The 19,352-nt window shown below is 48.7% G+C and overlaps 1 protein-coding gene across 1 annotated transcript in view; it reads left to right on the top strand.

Annotated features, from left to right (window-relative positions):
* The first annotated feature begins 428 nt into the window (after positions 1-428).
* GRHL3 (grainyhead like transcription factor 3) overlaps positions 429-19,352 on the top strand; it is a 35,615-nt gene continuing 16,691 nt past the window's right edge. Inside the window, exons 1-7 of the mRNA XM_029229576.1 lie at positions 429-693; positions 12,464-12,650; positions 15,394-15,455; positions 17,646-17,991; positions 18,249-18,322; positions 18,785-18,938; positions 19,143-19,254. Of these exons, the coding sequence (XP_029085409.1) occupies positions 677-693; positions 12,464-12,650; positions 15,394-15,455; positions 17,646-17,991; positions 18,249-18,322; positions 18,785-18,938; positions 19,143-19,254 (952 nt within the window). The 5' untranslated portion in view covers positions 429-676. The remainder of the gene's footprint in view (positions 694-12,463; positions 12,651-15,393; positions 15,456-17,645; positions 17,992-18,248; positions 18,323-18,784; positions 18,939-19,142; positions 19,255-19,352) is intronic.

Here is a 19,352-nt window from a genome sequence, read left to right as displayed (position 1 = left end):
TCACTGTGAAAGTCAAAAGAAATCACCTGAATAACTGTAGAAGACTATTCAGAAATAAGATGTCGTTATCTTAAAGGGAAGCTCTAGGAAAAAGAAAGGGAACTTTTACAGAGACCCACAGGGGAAGATCTGCTCTCTCCTTTGAGAATTCCCTGGTGGCTGTGAAGTAGTTGATGCTGGGTGGAAGAGGGGCCCAAGGAATTTGCGGGAGTGGGGGGATGTTCCGGGGTATCCAGGATACTAACTAGAAACAGGAGTCGAGGTTTCCTGCAGCCAAGTATCTGTTTGTCCCTGTACTTTTCCTCTGGCTATCTTCTCTCCAACATTTTTTTCTCCTCCCTCCTCCTTAATCTCCACCCCCCACCCCCTCACCAAGGAAGGAATTGGCCAGCTCCACCCATGGCTCCGCCCCCAGCTCGGCAGGCCATGAGTTAACAGCTGCACCTGTTGAGGTATACCTGCTGTCGCCGGCACCTGTACCTGTAGCCAATCAGCGGCAGAGCTGCCGGGAACCTACCTGTCAGCAGAATCCCGTCACTGAAACCTCAACATAAATCAAACACTTCCCTGGGCAGGGAATGTCTGTGTCAGGCAAGAATTAGAGACGAGCGGTCAGCAGAGCCTTGGTGCGCGGTGCCGATCCATCCGTCAAGCCTGGGAGCCTGGGAGCAGGAAGATGTCGAATGAACTTGAGTGAGTAAACACCGGTGGATGCCTGGCGCGCTGTGAGCATGGAGTCTGGATGGGGTTTCTAGAAGGGGAAAGAGCAGGGAGGCTGGCGCCAAGATTCACAGAGCAATTTGTAAGGGTAAATGAATGGGCTGACGATCTCATTTTGGCGTGCTGAGGCAAGCCCCGTCTCAAGCTAGAGCTGAGTGTTTCCCTGGGAAAAAAATTTCTTTTTTCCTTTCTCTCTCTGCTGAGCAGTTTCGAGCCAGGTAGGGAAACACAGGACTGAAACTGTGAAGGCTTTCAGCACCACTTTCTGATACTGTGAAGGGGGCCTTGGAAATCAGAGACAGCTCCAATCCCATCTAGGCTTTCTATCTTCTTGCCAAAAGGAACTTCTTTGAGGTGGTTCTAAGAACTGTCTTAGGCAGAGAGTTGGGTTTCTCTAAAGGGACTTGTTTGTTGGGTTGGAACAGTCCCAAGTGGGAAAGTGAAGTGTGCTGGTTAAACATATGCACTCTTTAGTCAGCTTGACCTAGGTTCAAATCCAGGCTCCATTCCTCATGGGCTGAGATCTTGATTTGGGCAAGTCATTCAACTGACCTGCACTTCATTTTCCTCATCTAGAAAATGGGTACAAGAATGTTTTGTAGGATTCTTGAGAGAGTTGTGTGATAAAGGCTGTAAAATGCTTAGCACAGAGCCAAAGTCTGAAGATGCACTCAAATAAAATGTGGTTGATTTCATCCAGAGGCGGTTCTAAGGCTGAGGAGGCTGAGATGTGGTTTTCAGTGAGGTCATCTCTATTGCCTGACAGGACACAGGTGCCTTCCTGCCCATATCTGGGATTTAGAATCCCTGCTGGCTGATGATGACTTTCACCATGGACCCCTGGCTTGGGGTCCAGACCTCAGAGAAGGTGGGATGAGGCTGGGATTCTGGGCTGCCGTAGCCTGGGTTTGGGAAGCTGGCAGAAGCCAGGCTTCTAAAATACAGACTGTCCTCTTCCTGCCACCCTCAGAGGTGAGTAGGCAGAGTCAAGGATTGAACAATCTTTTTTTCTAGCTACTCCTTAATAGACTGTTTTAAGAACTTGAAGACCTGAGAGCAGAGCAGTTGGTGGGTCCTGACCGCAGACAAGTTTCCACGATACCGGTCAGCTCTTGGATTCTCTGGGGTTAGCTAACTATGTTCATGGTACAATCACTGGGCATCGGATTTCTCTTGAATGGGCTCCCTGGGGCTGACAACATGTTAACAACTAGGATAAGAACAGGGGCAGTGGAGCCAACACCTGGGTTCAAGTTCCAGCTGCCACTAATTAGCTGTGTGACCTTGGCCAAGTCACTTCACCAGTCTGAATGTGTTTCCTCATCTGTAAATTGTGGCCATATTGGGACCCACTTAATGGAGCTGTTGGGGTATCCAGTAACTTTAGACAAGCAATTGACTTAAAGGCTGGTAAGGAGCAATCTAAAATAGCCTTGTTACTTCATACAGAAATAACCAATCAATGAGCTTTTCTGAACCTCTTGCCTTCTATTTTTCCATACTTTGAAAACAAAAAACATCTTCTGATGTGTCTCCATCCCACTCAGATCTGTTGGTTAAAACAGCAGAGGCTGCGGACAGAAATGTATTCATTGGTGCCCCTTAGGGGGTAAATGTCCTGAAGCTGGGTTACTTGAACAAAAAGGTTTCCTGCATTTCTCCTCCTTAATTATTTGAGTTTGAAGTCAGAACTCCTGACAGTAGAGGCTTCTCCGGTTGGGGTGGGGTGAGGGGAACCTGTGCCTGCTGTGTAATTGCTGGCAGACTCTGAAGTCACCACTAAAGATTACAATGACAGTGTCTCAGTGCCTGGGGGCTCAAGTGCCTTTACTGATAAGGGGGGTTGAGGGGTGGAATCCGCTGCTTGGCTTGCAAGTTTTGAGCTCCTGCTGCTGCTGCATTCCCCCCAAACGTGTAGAGTTAAGAGGACTGGTCCTAGCATCCATTCTGATCCCGACAGAATCACCACCTCTTGCTGGGCCTTGGCGTAGTAGGAAAAGCCGGACTTGCACATGACTCTAAATTCTGCCACTTAGCAACTTCAGGGTCCTGGTGAATCTGCTTCTCCTCCCTGACCCTCAGTTTCCTCCTCTGTCCAATAAAGACTATAAACACCCACCTGGTCAGGGAAACAGTGAGCTCCCGTATGTAGGCCAGCCGGCCCGGAGGAGAAGCTCCATAAACGTGAGCCCTATTACTAGGCCACTTCGAAGGCCGGCGCTTGAGGAGCATGGAGGCCAAGGTGGTGGAGTTAAAAGCCAGCTCGAGGCAGCTGGCGGGGGGAGCGCACGGGACTTTTATGTGGTCGGGCCGGGAGCATCTGCTAGCCTCCAGGACTCCGCAAACCTCGGGTACCTCCCTCCCGCTTTCCTGGGCGCCTCGGGGGGGCTAAAGCCGGTCGCAAGGGATCCTGGGGCGGCGAGGGCGCAAGAAGTCGCTGCTGGACGCCTACTTCTGGCGGGAAAAGAGCTCCCAGAGAGGGCGACGGGCCCCAGGCTGGCCGCCATGTTTAGAGTCCCATGTTTAGAGTGCGCGAGGGCCTACTGGGTGCCTGGCCGGCCTGCGCTGTCCCGTCCAGCCCGTCGAGGATACGAGGGGATTAAGATTAAGTGATCAGCACGTAGTAGATCTATCGAATGGACGAGAGAGAGGGAAGTGAGCGAGGCGCGCCAGGATACCCCTCTGCAGCCCCGCTCGGGCCGCAGTCTGGGCCCCCAGCCGCCGTCTGGAATCATCTTCGTCCCAGAAATCTTGGAGAGCCGAAGCGGAGGGTGGGAGGGGGACCCGACCCATCCACCGCTCCACCCAAGCTCCGGGAGCACTGAGCTCCAGACTGCCTGCAGCGCTGAAAGAGTTAACTAGGAACGCCTCCCGCTGTGGTTTTGTGGTCGAAACCGTGATTGCCAGGAGCAAATTTTTGTCGTGCACGAGGTGTGTTATTAAAAGTTGGAGCTACGCTGCTGGTGAATGAAAAGTTAAAAATCCTCGTTAAAGCCGGGCTGTAAAACAGGCGGACTGGGCCCCGGTCCCAGAGGTCCCTCGACGACCCAAACGGCGGCGGTCCCTGCCACTCGTCCCGCTGCCCTCGCCCAGGAGGCCCGGTCGGTGCCTGGAGCCAAGAGGGTCGTCAGGGGTCCACATAGAGGAGGAGGAGGGGGAGGAAGGACCGCAGGGCTGAAAACACAAATAGCATACCCTAAGTGCCCTCCGGTAAAACAAAAATAACAGCCAAGCGTTTTCTTGAGCGCTGACTCCACAGCGGACACAGTGTCCGGTACTTGATAAATACATCATCTCCTGTAACCCTCCCAGCAATCCACTGAAGGATGGGAGTATAAATTTAAGGGTGAGGGGATTTCAGCTTGCCCCAGGCAATATCTTCCCAACATCGCACTGAAGAGCTGAGATCTTACCAGGGGCCAAAAGGATGCCCACACCAATGTGCTACCCTGCTTCCTACCAGCACAGATGTTGAAAAAAGACTAAGGGACATGCCAGACTGCTACCAGTGCTTATTTCTGAGCAGAGGAATGCAGGTGAATTCTAGCCTCTGCTTCTAATTTTTCTATATGTTCCATATTTTATATACTGTGTTTTACAAATCTGTGTTACTTTTGAAATGAGGAAAGGAAGGAAAGAGAGTCATTATTTTTAAAAGAGAGAATTATTGGTTCACCTAATTGAGAAAAAACGGTGTTCTCAAAGTGTGGTCCTTGGACCAGCATAGTCAGCATCATCACCCGGGAACTCCTTAGAAATGCAAATTCTCAGGCCCACCCTAGATCTACTGAATCAGAAACTCTGGGGGTGGGGTTCAGCAATATGTGTTTTAACAGGCCCTCCAGGTGATTCTAATGCATGTTCAAATTTAAGAACCATTGGGGGCTTCCCTGGTGGCACAGTGGTTGAGAGTCCGCCTGCCGATGCAGGGGACACGGGTTCGTGCTCCGGTCCGGGAAGATCCCACATGCCGCGGAGCGGCTGGGCCCGTGAGCCATGGCCGCTGAGCCTGCGCATCCGGAGCCTGTGCTCCGCAATGGGAGAGGCCACAACAGTGACAGGCCCGCGTACCGCAACAAAAAAATAAAAATAAAAAAAAGAACCATTGGCCTAGAAGACCTGGCAGAGGATTAGAAGGCAGGAGATTCCCAGATCTACCGCTGACCTACAGTGTAGTAGCTGAGTAGGCAGGCTGAGAGCTTTGCTATGCGGTCACACCTGTGTTTGAGCGCAGCTCTGCTGTGTACGGACTGGGTGACTTGGATGAGCTCCTTAACGTCTGTGTCAGTTTCTGCATATGTAAAACGGTGATAAGGCCCACCTCACGGCATGTATGAGAACAAAAAGGCACAAGGCCTGACGCATAAAATAACTTAGCTCCTTTCCTTCCCTTGTCTTCCCTCCCCTTTCTGGAACTCAGCTTTTCCATTTGTAAAATGGAGCAAATAATCCTGGCTGGCTGCCCCCTTCTTCTATTCCTTTTGCCTCCTTAAAAAGGTCAGAGCAACTGATCTAGTGAAAGTCTTGAAGGGAAATTCTCTCACAAATATTTGATGTTATTTCACTGGGCCTTCCTAGGAGGTCAGTGAGAATTGAGAACTTTTGAGGGTGGGGACAGCATGATATTTACCTTTGTGTCCCAGTACCCAGCACAGGGCCTATTCAGCAGAGTGAATGAATGAATGAAAGGATGTGGTGCCCTGGGTCTAGAGGTAGACTGCAACTTCTTTCACATCTCAATTGAACAACAGAGGAAAAAAATAGGAAAATTGGACAGGAAACCAAGAGGAGAATATAGCATGAAAGAAAAATTCCCATCGAGGAAGGGATTTTCAAAGGGGAGAAAGTGAGTTTCTGGTATAATTAGAAAATGGCATATAATTAATTTCCATGCAACTAGAGGTGTTGGCTGGAGCCTGATGGCTCTCAGTTAGCTTGCCCACCTGGATCCAGATGATGAAGCTGGCAATGCTTGCCCCTCTTTATCTGGGAATCTCCAAGCATCAGGTCTCCTTCTGCCGCTAGTAGAAGGAGAAAGTGAGGTTGTGAGTTGTCATGCAATTTTCTGGGGGCTACCCCACAAAGTGAGTATTAGTAGTAATAGTTCATGTTATTATGTGCTGGCATTGTGCTGATCACTTTGCCTCCATTATCCCATGCCTCCATTATCCCATTGCATTTTCCAACAGTAATACTTCACAAAGTTCTAAAGATTAAACAAAACGATGACTAGAAATTGTTGGGCCAGCACCTGGCACTTAGTAAGCCCTCAGTGAACGATAGCTATCATAATAACTCTGTGAGGTTAGTGCTCTCATCGTCCCCCATTTTTTTACAGGTAAGAAAATTGAGGCACAGAGAGGTCAAGTTGCATAAAGTCACACAGCTAGTAATAGCAGAGATGAAACTGGAACCCAGATCAGCATAGCTCTGGGGCCCGCCCTGTAACTATTAGTTCACACTGCCTCATTCAAACTGGAGTCATTATAGAGCCATGCCCTAGGTGCTGCCATTTCCCAGTTGAGGCCCCCAAGTGAGCCCCAGCATGTGATAAGGCACATTTCACAACCTGTGCATCCAGAAACCAGATGGGCCACTGTCAAGCACAACAACCCCAGAGCACTCCTGTCATGCCCAGGGAACACCTTCCATGCGGATGACTGAAAAATGATTCCTCCGTGAGCAGCTGTGGCAGGGCCTCCCTGTGGGTAATTAGTGAATGTGATTGATCACTGCTGTTGAGGCTGGGTGGCTCACAACAGGGTTTGACAAGTCATTGGGTGTATCTGGGTGTCAACACCCAGCTCAGGCAGCCCCTGGAACTCTTCCTCCTCAGGCTGGAGGGAAGTGGGGCCCAGATCACTGGATCTGTCCTGTGTCAGGCACCTCCTTTGGTGGGGTTTGAGGCTGCCCCCTTGGTGGTGAGTTTTCTTCCCCCATCTGTAAGATTGAGTCAGAGGCCTTACTTTTCCATCTCTGAATTATTGAAATGCCTTTGAGATAAGGTAGTGATTGAGCTGAGTACTGGACAGGAAGCTAGGAGACTTGAGTCCCAATCCAGTTCTGTGCTGTGTGTCCTTAGGCAAGTCACACCTGCTCCCAGAGACTAGATTTCTAGGGAATTCTCTGGCGGTCCAGTGGTTAGAACGCAGCTCTTTCACTACTGAGGGCCTGCGCTCAATCCCTGGTCGGGGAACTAAGATCCTACAAGCTGCGTGACACAGCCAAAACAAACAAAACTAAAAAAAAAAAAAAAAAAAAAAAGAGAGAGACTTGATTTCTAAAGTCTCTTTGCACCCTAACTGGAACCCCAAAAGTCTCAAATAATGGCTGAGACACATTTACTTACACTCACTGGGAGTTTTAAGTGGCTCAGCCAGAATGCAGTGAGCATTAGAGTCTGAAAGGACTTGGGATGAAACCCTACTTCACCACTGTAGGCACTTCACCACTGCAGGCTTCTGAGGAGGCAGCCTTGTGAAGGTTCTTGATGATGGAAGACAGAGACCTCTGTTCTAGGCCTGGCACCATGAGATACCAGCTGGGTGGCCTTAGGCAAACCAGTGGCCTTCTCTGTGGTTCATTTTATCCTGCTATCAAATGGGGATAGTCATACCTTCTCTCCCTACCTTACAGGGGCGTTGCAGGATCAGAGGTGATGACAAATGTATGAGAAGCATGTTGAAAAATATGACACGCTATGCAAATGTGAGGGATTATCAAGTCTCAGACTTGAGTTTCCTTCTTAATGGGCTGGCCTTCCTTGAAACAAGGCAACATATGCAAAAAACCTGGCTCACACCTGTCACACAGTAGGCAGACAAGCTCTGGGAGCTGTCCCAGGCTTCTGCCTTTGTCTTGCCTTTCACCTGGAATGTCCAAAATCCTCCCCACCCATCTTCACGCCCCTCTCCCCCTCCACCCCTCTCCTCAGCCAACATCTAGTCATTCCCCAAAGTTTAGGCAGGTCAGAAGTCCTCCTGCTTCTTTTCCTTCATAGCTTTCTTCACCTGATAGTAGCTGTCCATTTGTTTTTGTGGTCATGTCTGCCTTGGCTGCCACTAAAATGCAACCTCTATGACAGTAGGGATCTTGTGTTGCCCGCCTAGGACAAAGCCTGGCACATAGTATAATAAATATTGATAAATATTTATTAAAATGAAGCATAGATGGTTAGGTGGATGGATGTCACCCAGATTTATTGTTTTTTCCCCTCTCTTCTACATCCCTTCTTGGAAACTAGTGGTTGGTGGAAAAGTGACTAGTCATGGAATTAGATTCCAGGAGTCTTGCTTTGTAACTCACTCAGCCAGTCCCCTGGAACAGGTCACCTAACGTCTCTTTCCTTTGTCTATTTCCTGGTTGTAAAGTAGAGATAATAACATGTCATGTATGTCGGGAGGCTCCACGAGATAATGAATGTGAAAATCAAGGCAAGGGGTTATTACACTGTCTCTTTTGTTTTTGATGTGGAACATGGTTCACAAACAGGAGGCTTGGAGAGGATGTTAGTTTAAGAACCTCAGGCAGAGTCTCCGCTTTACTTTCATTTGGGGGTTCTAAGAAGATGGTGATCGTGATGATGATGCCAATTATTTACTAAGCTATGATTCTCTGGCAGGCTCTGGGCCAAACACATTTCTTATGTTAATGTACTTAATTCTCCCAACAACCCATGAGATTATCCCCACTCTAAAGTAGCCAGCCCTGGTAACTCCATCACATGACTGTGCTCTAATTTTCTTCACAGCACTTATCACTAACTAAAATTAACTCATTTATCTACTTGTTTACCGTCTGTTTTCCCCAATTAGATTGCAAATTCCAAAGGGAGAAGAGCCTTATCTGTCTTGTTCTTGGCTGATTCCCCAGTGCCTAGAAGAGTCCCTGACTGGCACACAGAAGACTCTCAATAGACCCCATTTAACAGATGAGGAAATAGACTTGAAGGGGCTAAGTACCTGACCCAAGGACACATGGTTACTCGGGTCTGTCAGGCTATGACCCTGTTGCTCCTTCCTCCCATGGTGCTACAGATTCTTCTGTGCTGCGGCCTGGTGGAGACCTGATGGCTAGAAGGCTGCCCAGAGCCACTTCCTCTCCCTATACCCTCCTCCCCCGTTCCCCTTTCACCTTCTGATGGCTGAGGAGTTTGGCCTTGGACAGGGACACCAACAGAGAGTTTGTGGAGGCCCTCGGGGAAGGTGACCGCATAGGTTCCAGTCAGCTGGTTTCCCCTCTTTGTTCTGGCTCTGTCTCCCATTAGTAGGGCTCACTTCTTCCTGGAACGCTTTTCACATCCTTACCCACTGCACCCTCAACTCTCAATTCTAATCTTTAAGAGAACAGGGAGCCAAAAGTTTTTGGATCCGTGTTTGTCACTGAGTCAAGGCTAACTAACCTTATCCATAGCCAAGGCTTTCTAGAAGCCAAATGCGTAGTCTTGGAACGTGACACTGATTGGTAGCGTACTTGGGAACCAGGACTCTAGAGCTCCCAGCGCCCGGCCAGGGACTCTTCCACTCATCACACTTCCTCACTCAGTCCCTCTTGACTTGTGTGGGTGGGAAATCCCTTTCTGTCTTGCAGTGGAGGATTGGTTCAGTTTATTCCAGAGGAGGGGACTTGCCAGAATAAAAGAGGCATTTGAAAGGAGACTAGCATGGGGTTAAGAGCTGCGTCTTGGAGTCCAACAAGTCCAGGTTCAAGGTAAGCCTCTGCCACTTACTAGCTGAGTGACCTTGAGCAGGTAATATCACCTGAGTCTCAACTTCCCCTAAACCTATTGTGCAGAGTAGATAAGATGATGCAGAATAATAGGTGGAACAGTGTCTACCTATGGTAAATTCTTGAGGTATGGTAGCTGCTGTGTATCAAGGAATCAGACTCTGGGATCCCAACAGGATGGATTGGAGACCACTGTAGACTAGAAAAACCCTCCAAATGAACAGCAAACATTGCCTGTCCTTTCGTTTCTGAGGTAACTTTATTATTGTCTTCTAAAAATTAACTTTTGAATAGGGTAAGATAACTGATAGCTCATCAAAGCCGATAATGGTCATTCCACCAGAGTCAGCAGATTGGGGCTCCAGGCCCAGATCTGCCAGTGACTTTCAGGGTGGCCATGTCTTGTACCACGTTGCAACCCTTTGATGTCTAGCTCCAGGCTGGGCCGAGAGCACAATTTTTTTTTTTTTGGCATATTACTCCTTTATTAGAAATTATAAATGAGGAATTATTTCAACACCTGAAGACCAAAATACAGCATAAGATTCCATAGGCTCAAGATTTTTGACATTCTGGAAAGAGCGTTCTGTAAAGCATACCCTTTCCGTGGCATGGCAACGTCATTCTCTTTGCATTAAGCACTCGTTATGTGCCGGAGACCGCTTCAAGCATTTTTCCTGTGGTGCCGCACTCAGTCCTCATCATCCTACATGGGGGGCGCTTTTATAGACACATTTCACAAACAAGCAGCGGCGCTAAGCACTGGGATGCCTTGTTGACCCAGAGAGTGGTCCACCAGGCCTTCCCCTGTTTCTCCTGTGCCCCCTTGGTTTAGGAGTTCCGTTTAGGCTGGTACTGGGAGGGGTTGGGGGCAGCCACCTGGGCTTGCTCTGTAAGTTCCTCTAACCCCAGGCCCAGGAGGCCGCTGGGAGGGGCCTTTTCTCGCCTCTCCATCTTAAGGCCCTTGATTTATAGAAGCAGAAACTTGAGGTGTGCCTCCCTCTACATGCCCCTGGAGCAGGAAGGTTTCTGTCATCTCTCTTTCCTGTGTGATAGCTCCCTCTCCCTCCCTTTCAGAGCCCAATACCCCACACCCTGGGGCTCAGTGAGATGGGAGACACTGCCCTGGAAGAAGCCCCTGGGAGAGTGCCACCCTCGGCCTGTCTGGGTGTGGCCTGGCTGCTGTTCCCATTCTGTGTCTGAGAATGTAGGCTCGAGCCGCCGGGCAGCAGGAGGGCACTTCCTGTGGTGTGATTTGTGAAGGTCCTTGCCCACCCACCAGTCTGCCACAGTGCCTGCAATCCCACAACTAGAGCATTTTTCTGTTGTGGTAGGGATTGCCCTCTTGCGCTATGGTAAAGCTGTGTGGCTTAGTGGAAAATGTGTGGCTTTGGTACTAGACAAGCCTGGGTTTAAATGCTGGTTGTGTCATGGACTAGTTGGGTGATTTGGGGGCATTTTCTTATCTCCTCCAAGTCTCGGGTTTCTCCATCTGTGAACTGCAGCAAATGATCCTTACCTGTAAGGTTCTTGTAAGGAGCAGAGCTGATGAGTGGAAAGGGTTCATATATAGTATAGTAAATGGCAGCTGGCATTATTCCTATGTCTCTAACATTAGAGAATCTATGAGACTCACCTAGAAAGGGGGGCACCGGGGCACCAGGACACCAGTCTCAGGAGTTCTCTTTTCTCAGCCTGGCTGTCCCCAGCTTCTCCCCTACCAGTATCCTTCACACATTCTTTGCTCTAAAGTGAACATAACCAGAACTTTCCCACCTCTATGCCCTTGTTCATGATTAAGAGCATGTTCTACACCAGTGATTCACAAAGTGTGGTCCCCAAACTACCAGCATCAGCATTACCAGGGAACTTAGGGGTGGGGCCTGGAAATCTGTGTTTTAACAAGCCTTCCATGTCATTCTGTTGCAGTGGAAGTTTGAGAACGCTATTCTATATTACAGCATCATCCTGCTCAAGCTTGAATCCCCTCTGGGCCACTCACTAACCCACTAACTGGGACCTTGGGCAACTCCCTTAACTTCTCAGAGCTTCAGTTTCCTCATGTATAAAATAGGAAAAATAATAGTACATGCCTCACAGTGTTGTTGTGAGAATTAAATGAGATAATCCATGAAAAGTGCTTAGCTCAGTGCGTAAAACATGGTCAGTGTTCAATAAAGATTAGACATTATTTTCATCGTCGTCATTAATCTGTATTATGTTCCTATTCCTGGGACACTCACCCTACATATCTGAGTGATATAATCCCCCGTGCTGAGTGTTCCCAACTAAAATGTCTGCCTCCTCCAAAGAGTCTTTCCTGATCTCTTGCCTTTGAGCTTATGTGGCTTGTACTTGTCCAAGTTCTCAGCACAGTGCCCAGGTTCTGCCTGCCTAGGGGTGCCCTGCAGCACCCCACTCCAGTTCCTGGCAGCTGAGCAGCTGCTTGGCCACTCTACAATAAATGTTGATCTGAAATGCCATTTCCCAAGACCAGGTTCTGCCTATGGGCTTCCTTGCTCTGGCTCTTTCTGTCCCTCACCACACTCTCTAAGTTGAAATGATCTCTAGCCTTCTGTGTCTTTCTCCATCTTGAGGAGAATTTCATCAGAAGAACTCATGCTGAGTTACCTGGAAATTTTATTCTTTGCAGCCTGTCATTGTTATTTCCCATCCTTGTTACACTAATTCCCCTTGAATAAGTATCTACCATGGGAGCATTTTACTGAATCTTCTCTGAAGCCTTGCGAGGTTGGGATTACAGTCTTCATGTTGTAGATGAGGGAAATGAGGCCCCAGGTCTACAGCTTCTACATGGTAACGTTTGGTGGTGACCCAAAGCATCTGGCTCCAGAGTTTGGATACATGCTCCATCTGCCCAATGATGACAGAAGAAGCAGTTTCAAGTTTTCAAGGCTGGTAACTCTCTGAATTCCTGGGTGTTGCTCTGAGGCTGACCATTCACGGAACTTCTGCTGGGACAGCCTAAACTTGACCTTCCTTATTTGCCTTTCAGTTTCAGATCTGTACGGCTGCTAAAGAACGACCCAGTTAACTTCCAGAAATTCCCCTACACTAACGAGGATGAGGCCTGGAAGACCTACCTTGAAAATCCCTTGACAGCGGCCACGAAGGCCATGATGAGAGTCAATGGAGACGATGAGAGCGTTGCAGCCCTGAGCTTCCTCTACGATTACTACATGGTACATTTGCCACCTCTGGGCATGCCCCCCTCTAACTGACTGTGTGTCTTCGCTTTCAGGCCTCATGGCTCACTAGCCCACCATGACCACCCCTAGCCCCTCACCATGTTCTTTCACACCTCTGGGCCTTTGCACATGCTGTTCCCTCTGCCTGGTACCCTCCCCTTCCCCCTAGCTAAACCGTACTCTCAGCTTTGGGCCTCAGCTTCAATGTCAGCTCGTTCCACCGGAGGTGAGGAAGGGTTTCTGGGGTCTCCCATTCCGTGCCTCCTCTGGGCACCCTCAGCAACCACCATCCTTTTCCTTGAAGCTATCCTTAGAAACTTGCTGTTTGTGCATTTATTCCTCCATCTCCCCCATGACACTGAGCTCCTGTAGGGCAAGAGTCATGTCATGATCATTACTGAGCCCCTAGCACCCCATACTGCCTGCCACACAGTGCTCAATACATATTGATTGAATGGATCAATGCCTTGGCCTTACACACCACAGCAGTACCCCCAACCTACCATCTTCTTTCTGCCCCTGTACCTTAGGTCATCCCAGTTGCCCTGTCATCCCCACCTGCCTATTCTAACCTCACCACCTAGAACATGCCTTTTGCTCTTGAATCCATTCCCTTCTTTCAGGGCCCTTCCCAAGGCCCACCTTCTCTTGGAAGCCATGCTGCCACATCACCTCTCCCTCTCCTGAGTGTCTCTCTGTCGTTCATACCCTCGCTGCCATTATATGCATTGTAATACCTCCTGACAGACCATCTTTTATTGTTCTCTAATTGTTTCCTGGGCCTTGGCCTTGACTCTGGGAGACTTTCAGTTCCTGAGAACAGGAATTAGGCCCTGTCATATATGGTGAGTGTGCTTAAACCTGTCAATAACCACAAGTACATAACATACGCCATCACCCCTCTTCCAGTGCCTGTGCCAGACATTGCGAATGGATTACAAACTGTATTCTCACTGAGGGTATATGAGGACACAAAATCTTTTTCAACCTAGTACTCCAGGCAGCCACTACCCATCTGTCTGAATTGTCATATGACAGCAAACTTTCTTACTCTTCCTAGGCTGGGTTATTGCTCCAAGGGACTTTCCCAGATCTCAGGCTGGGGGACATGAATAGCTAAATGTTGTGATAACTGAATCTGAACTTGAAGATTTAAAGCCACCTTGTAAATAAGCCCTCAAATTCACAGGCCCAAGAAGTAGTTTATCTATTCTACTACACAAAGGAAGGTAAACTCTCTGTAAATTCAGAGGCCAAGGGGGGAAGTGGCCTCAGATATGAGAAAGCCCCAAATTATCTCCCTGGCTTTGGTTCTCATCCTGGAGTAGTATGGTTACCCTACCTTACCTTCTCCCCAGCAGACTGATAACATCCTCATAGCATTTGATGGAAAAGAAATTGGAGCTGACTGCCTCAGCCTGGGGACATGGTAGGAGCCAGAATTCTAGGTCTGAGCTTAAACTCCAGCCTGGGATATATAGCTTGAGGTTGGGCCGTAAAATAAAATCTAGCACCATCTCCCCTAGGCAAGAGGCCATTCCCAGGGCCAGAGTGGTGGGGACAGGCTCTGAAGGTGACACTTGCAGTGGTTTATTGCAGTACAGTGTTCCGGTGAGATACACCTGGCCCCCTCTTCCCATCCCAGAGCATGTTAGATTCAGAGCAGCACTGTGTATAGTAAAGACATGATCTAATGGTGTGGAAAGAGCACCAAGTTGGGAGTTCGAGACCTGTTCCTACCACAAGCTGGCAATGTGGCTTTGGGCAATATAGTCCTAAACGTGAGCGCTTACCATTCCTTACTGAATGCTGGTTACTGTGCCAGGCGCCTTTCCTCATGCTCTTCCACGGGGTGAGACTAAGAACCCAGGCATTGGAGTCACTAGGCTGGGCCGGAGACCTTGTTCTGGCTTTATTAGCCTCAGGGAGAAATGACCTGGATGTTCTAAGATACAACAATATTATGATCATAATCATGAAAGGTAACATTTACATAGTCCTCTCCATGTGTCAGGTGCTGGTCTAAACACTCACAACAGTCCCAGGGGTTGGTATTGCTATTATTACTCCTGTTTTACAGATGAGAACAATGAGGTTCAGAAAGGTTAAGGGACGCGCAAGATCACACAGCCAATATGTGGCAGATCTAGGAACTAAACCCAATAAGTCCACACTCCTAATCACTAAGATGACGGAGCCTCTCTTGCCTTCAGTTTCCTCATCCATATAATGGGGATAACATTAGTAGACATCATAGAGGAGTTGTAGGGATTAGATTAGAGGACACAGAGAAGGCACATAGCACAGGGTCCAGTGCATAGGAAGTACTCCATTAAAAAACAGTGAACATTATTTTTATTAATAAATCTTCACAATCCCTTTGAAGTAGAGTTCATAATCCCCCACTTGACATATGAAGAAACTGAATCTCAGAAAAGCACAGTCATTTATCCAGAGTCACACAGCACTTTTAAGTGGTAAAGCTAGAACTTAAGCTAGGCCTGCTTGACTCCAAATTCCATGATTCCTAACTGCTAATCTTGGGGTACTTCTCCCCACTCTGTAACTTGGGGCTCAGACTAAATGATGGCCTGACAATTCGAAGGACTGGTGGGTTTTCTCCCAGTGACCAAGGTAGCTACCCTGCCCAGCCAAGTCCCCCGGAAGGGGTTGAGGCTCCTAACAGCCAGATCTTACCCAAGAGCTATGCATAAATCCTTGCTTCCTCTCCTCTCAGGGCCCCAAGGAGAAGCGACTACTATCCTCCAGCACTGGGGGCCGGAACGACCAAGGAAAGAGGTGAGGCTCGCCGGCGCCAGCATCTCTGTCCCTTTGCCCTTCCCCACCCCCACCTCTAGGCCCCTTATCCCCTGGGCACAGGAGGTACAGTCCCTAGGGCCCACTGTACTCTTAGGGGCCCACGAAGGCATTGTAATCTATTTTAAAGTCAGAAGAAAGCAATGAATATGATCCAACCTGGGTTATATTTGTATTTATACCAGTGCAATTGTAAAAGGTTTTTAAAATGTTTTTATGGAGGAAGGGATCTATGAAGGCAAAAGAGAGTAGGGCCCACAAAATCATAGTGAGACCTTGCTTGAACACACAAACACACACACACACACACACATCCTAGGTGCCTGTAGGCCATGTGAGCTGGAGTTTACTGAAAACAAACTTCAAAGCCATAGTGGTGGAAAAGCCCTGATGGAAGCTTTTCTGTCCTAGCTCCAAAACCCTCCCTGCAGCCTCAAAGGGAGGGGACACCTATGTTCCCGTATTTCTTTCCCTTGGCTCTCTTGGGCCTCTGCCTGGCATTAGTGCCTCGGGGCACTGATGTTCCTTTTCTTGTAGAAAGCAGCCCAGGCCGTGCTCATGGCCAGATGGGCACTGGAAGGGCCCTGCCCCCTTTCTCCACTTTTCCTTTCCCCCCACTGGGCAGGGCTTCTGATGGGAAACCTTCTGGTCTCCTCTCTGCCTTTGAGAACATCCAAACTGCTAAGGCAGGCATTGCGACTCTTGCAGCTGCCTCAGGGCCCCTCCACTGCTAGAAACTGTAGGCTTTGGTGCAGGAGACTTTTCTCAAAACTAATTTTTTAAAATGTTGTTAGCTTTTCTGATTATAAAATAATACCTACTTGTTATAAAATATTCAAACTCTGTAGAAACGTATAAAGTAAAAAAGGAAGGAAGGAAGGGGAGGAGGGAGGAATGAACTGGTGGATTACATAATATACTTGTTCATCTGAAGAAAATTGTTTATAGGTGTATGACAGTTTTAGGGAAATTATGAATAGACAAGTAGAAAATTATAAAATGAAAAAACTCGTTAATATCATAATTCCAATAACAACAAAAGTTGTTCTAAGAAAAGTTATAGTAAAATATTTGGCCAGCCAGGAAACAATATTTGTATAATTATAATAATTAAACTACCTATAGTTGTAACTATTTTTAAATTTAGTTTACTTTTTAAAAATAAATTTGGTGTAGTTACAAAATAAATATCCAGGGCTTCCCTGGTGGCGCAGTGGTTGAGAGTCCGCCTGCCGATGCAGGGGACGCGGGTTCATGCCCCGGTCCGGGAGGATCCCACATGGCGCGGAGCGGCTGGGCCCGTGAGCCATGGCCGCTGAGCCTGCGCGTCCAGAGCCTATGCTCCTCAACGGGAGAGGCCACAACAGTGAGAGGCCCACATACCGCAAAAAAAATAAATAAAAATAAATATCCATACTGGGGCTGGGCATTGAGAAACAGAAGTATGGTGGTGGGAATGGAAGACTGGCACAATTAAAGGAGAGCACCCACTGATAATAGAATCATCTCATTATAAGGTCTGTGTGTTCACTCAGTGTCTCTGATTATGTGAATCTCTGGGCCTTATGTGTGAAAATAGTCTATCTGGCTCTTTTGACAACCAAGTGAGGACCATATGTAAAAATTCTTTGGATTCTGTAAAATTAAATGCATTAAAGACACTGTTATTTTTGCTAAAAAATAAATAAAGTAAAAAAGTAAGTTTCTTGTAATCCTACTTCCCTGCCCCCCTTAATAGTTTGGGGTATATCCTTTCAGAACTTTTTCTCAACGTACATTAACTGTACTCACAAATACCCACTCTTGCCCACACCATGGACGACTCAATATGGTTTTTTTTAGTGTGGAGACATTTGACTCTGGATAAGAAATAAATAATTAAACTTTCAGTTTTTTTAATTACCAAGTACTGTAATGGATAAAGCAGACATTTGCCCCCTGAACTCTGAGCCTGTACTTGGTTCCATTCTTGACACCCTCCTCCCTGCTCATCCCTGTGACACACTGGCTTGCTGCAGTATCGTGTTTCACACATGTTGGTAAGACCTAACATTACAATGGATTAAAAGAGGTCAGTATGTCAGTGTGATGGTCATTCTCCAATCCAGCCAAGGAACTCCCGCCCGTCAGAGAGAAGAGGTGCACCCACTTATCCCTCCTGTCTCTCCTCAGGTACTACCATGGCATGGAATATGAGATGGACCTCACCCCACTTGAAAGTCCCACGCACCTCATGAAATTCCTGACAGAGAATGTGTCTGGAGCCCCAGAGTACCCAGATGTGCTCAAGAAGAATAACCTAATGAGCTTGGAGGGGGCTGCACCCACACTGGGCAAGGCAGCTCTCCTCACCCCAGGCCCCAGCAAGCTGGAAGCTGGCTCTGTGGACGGCTACCTGCTGCCCACCAGTGATGTGTATGATAATGGCTCCCTCAGCTCCTTGTTTGAGAGCGTTCATGGGGTGCCTCCCACACAGCGCTGGCAGCCTGACAGCACCTTCAAAGATGACCCACAGGAGGTGAGGGCCCACCCCCATATCCCTCACAGCCTCCCTGGGTCTAGTCACACGTGTACAGAAGGAGAGAAGACAGTGAGGCGGTCAAAGCTTTGGAATCCACGGGAGAAAGAGTCCTTGAGCTGAGGCAGGGCTGCCATGTACTGTTGTCCTGGTTGTACACTATACGGCCTTCACAGTTGTATGCAGTGGCCCTGGGCTGAGGTCCCAGCAGAACTGAATGTGGTCATTTATTTTCTCTGGATTGTGTTTCTCTGCAGTCGCTGCTCTTCCCAGATATCCTGAAAACATCCCCGGAACCCCCATGTCCAGAGGACTATCCCAGCCCCAAGAGGTAAGTCAGCCCCCCTGGACCCTTGGCCACCTGGACTGCAGTGGGCTGCAGAAAGACCCTACTGTCCCCAGAACAGGCATCGTCAGTGAATAAAAGGAGGGGAGTGAAGGCACATAAAAGAAGAGAGTCATTTCTACATCCCTTTCCTGGGCTGTGACAAGGACCTCAGAGCTCAGCACCCTGTTAGAAAACCAAGGTTCTGTTGTCCTAGTCTTCCCTATAACTTTGTCACCCCTCAGGGGTCTCTGGTTTCCATTATTCATTATTCAGGAGGATTGTGGCTCAACAAAGCCATTAAATAGAAACTCTGAAAAAGAGGGAACTGAGGCCCCAGGAAGTAAAGTGATTTACTGAGGTCACATAATAAGGCCATAGCAGAGCCTTGGGCTTCCTGCCCTACTGCCCTTTGGGATACTCCTGCCTGGAAGCCCAGCCTCATTCTCCTCTCCCTCCTCCCCGCAGTGACTTTGAGTACACCCTGGGCTCCCCTAAAGCCATCCACATCAAATCGGGTGAGTCACCCATGGCCTACCTCAACAAGGGCCAGTTCTACCCTGTCACCCTGCGGACCCCAGCAGGCGGCAAAGGCCTTGCCTTGTCCTCCAGCAAAGTCAAGGTACTTGGGCAGTAGGTGCGGGGGTCGGGTCAGCCCTGCCTGCCAGGGACCCCAGGGAGAGGGTGCTGTTGTATGACTGCCCATTGCCACGGATTGGGGGAAACTAAGCCAAAGGGCCGGGCCACTTGACCCGGGCTCTGGCAAGGGATGAGGCTGTCTGGGCCTCTTCTGAGGCTGGGGTCACAGTGACTGCTGTGCTTGCAGAGTGTGGTCATGGTGGTCTTCGACAACGAGAAGGGTCCGGTGGAGCAGCTGCGCTTCTGGAAGCACTGGCATTCCCGGCAGCCCACCGCCAAGCAGCGGGTCATCGATGTGGGTGAGAGCCCGCCCGAGCCCTCTGTCCCAGTCTCCCTTCCTCTGTCTCACAACACACACACACACACACACACACACACACACACACACACACACACA

This window comes from Monodon monoceros, unplaced genomic scaffold (genome assembly GCF_005190385.1).
Source record: "Monodon monoceros isolate NGI ecotype Baffin Bay Population unplaced genomic scaffold, NGI_Narwhal_1 Super_Scaffold_18, whole genome shotgun sequence".
Classification (NCBI taxonomy): domain Eukaryota; kingdom Metazoa; phylum Chordata; class Mammalia; order Artiodactyla; family Monodontidae; genus Monodon; species Monodon monoceros.
Note: the sequence above shows the minus strand (reverse complement) of the source record. Positions and strands in the feature narration are given on the sequence as shown.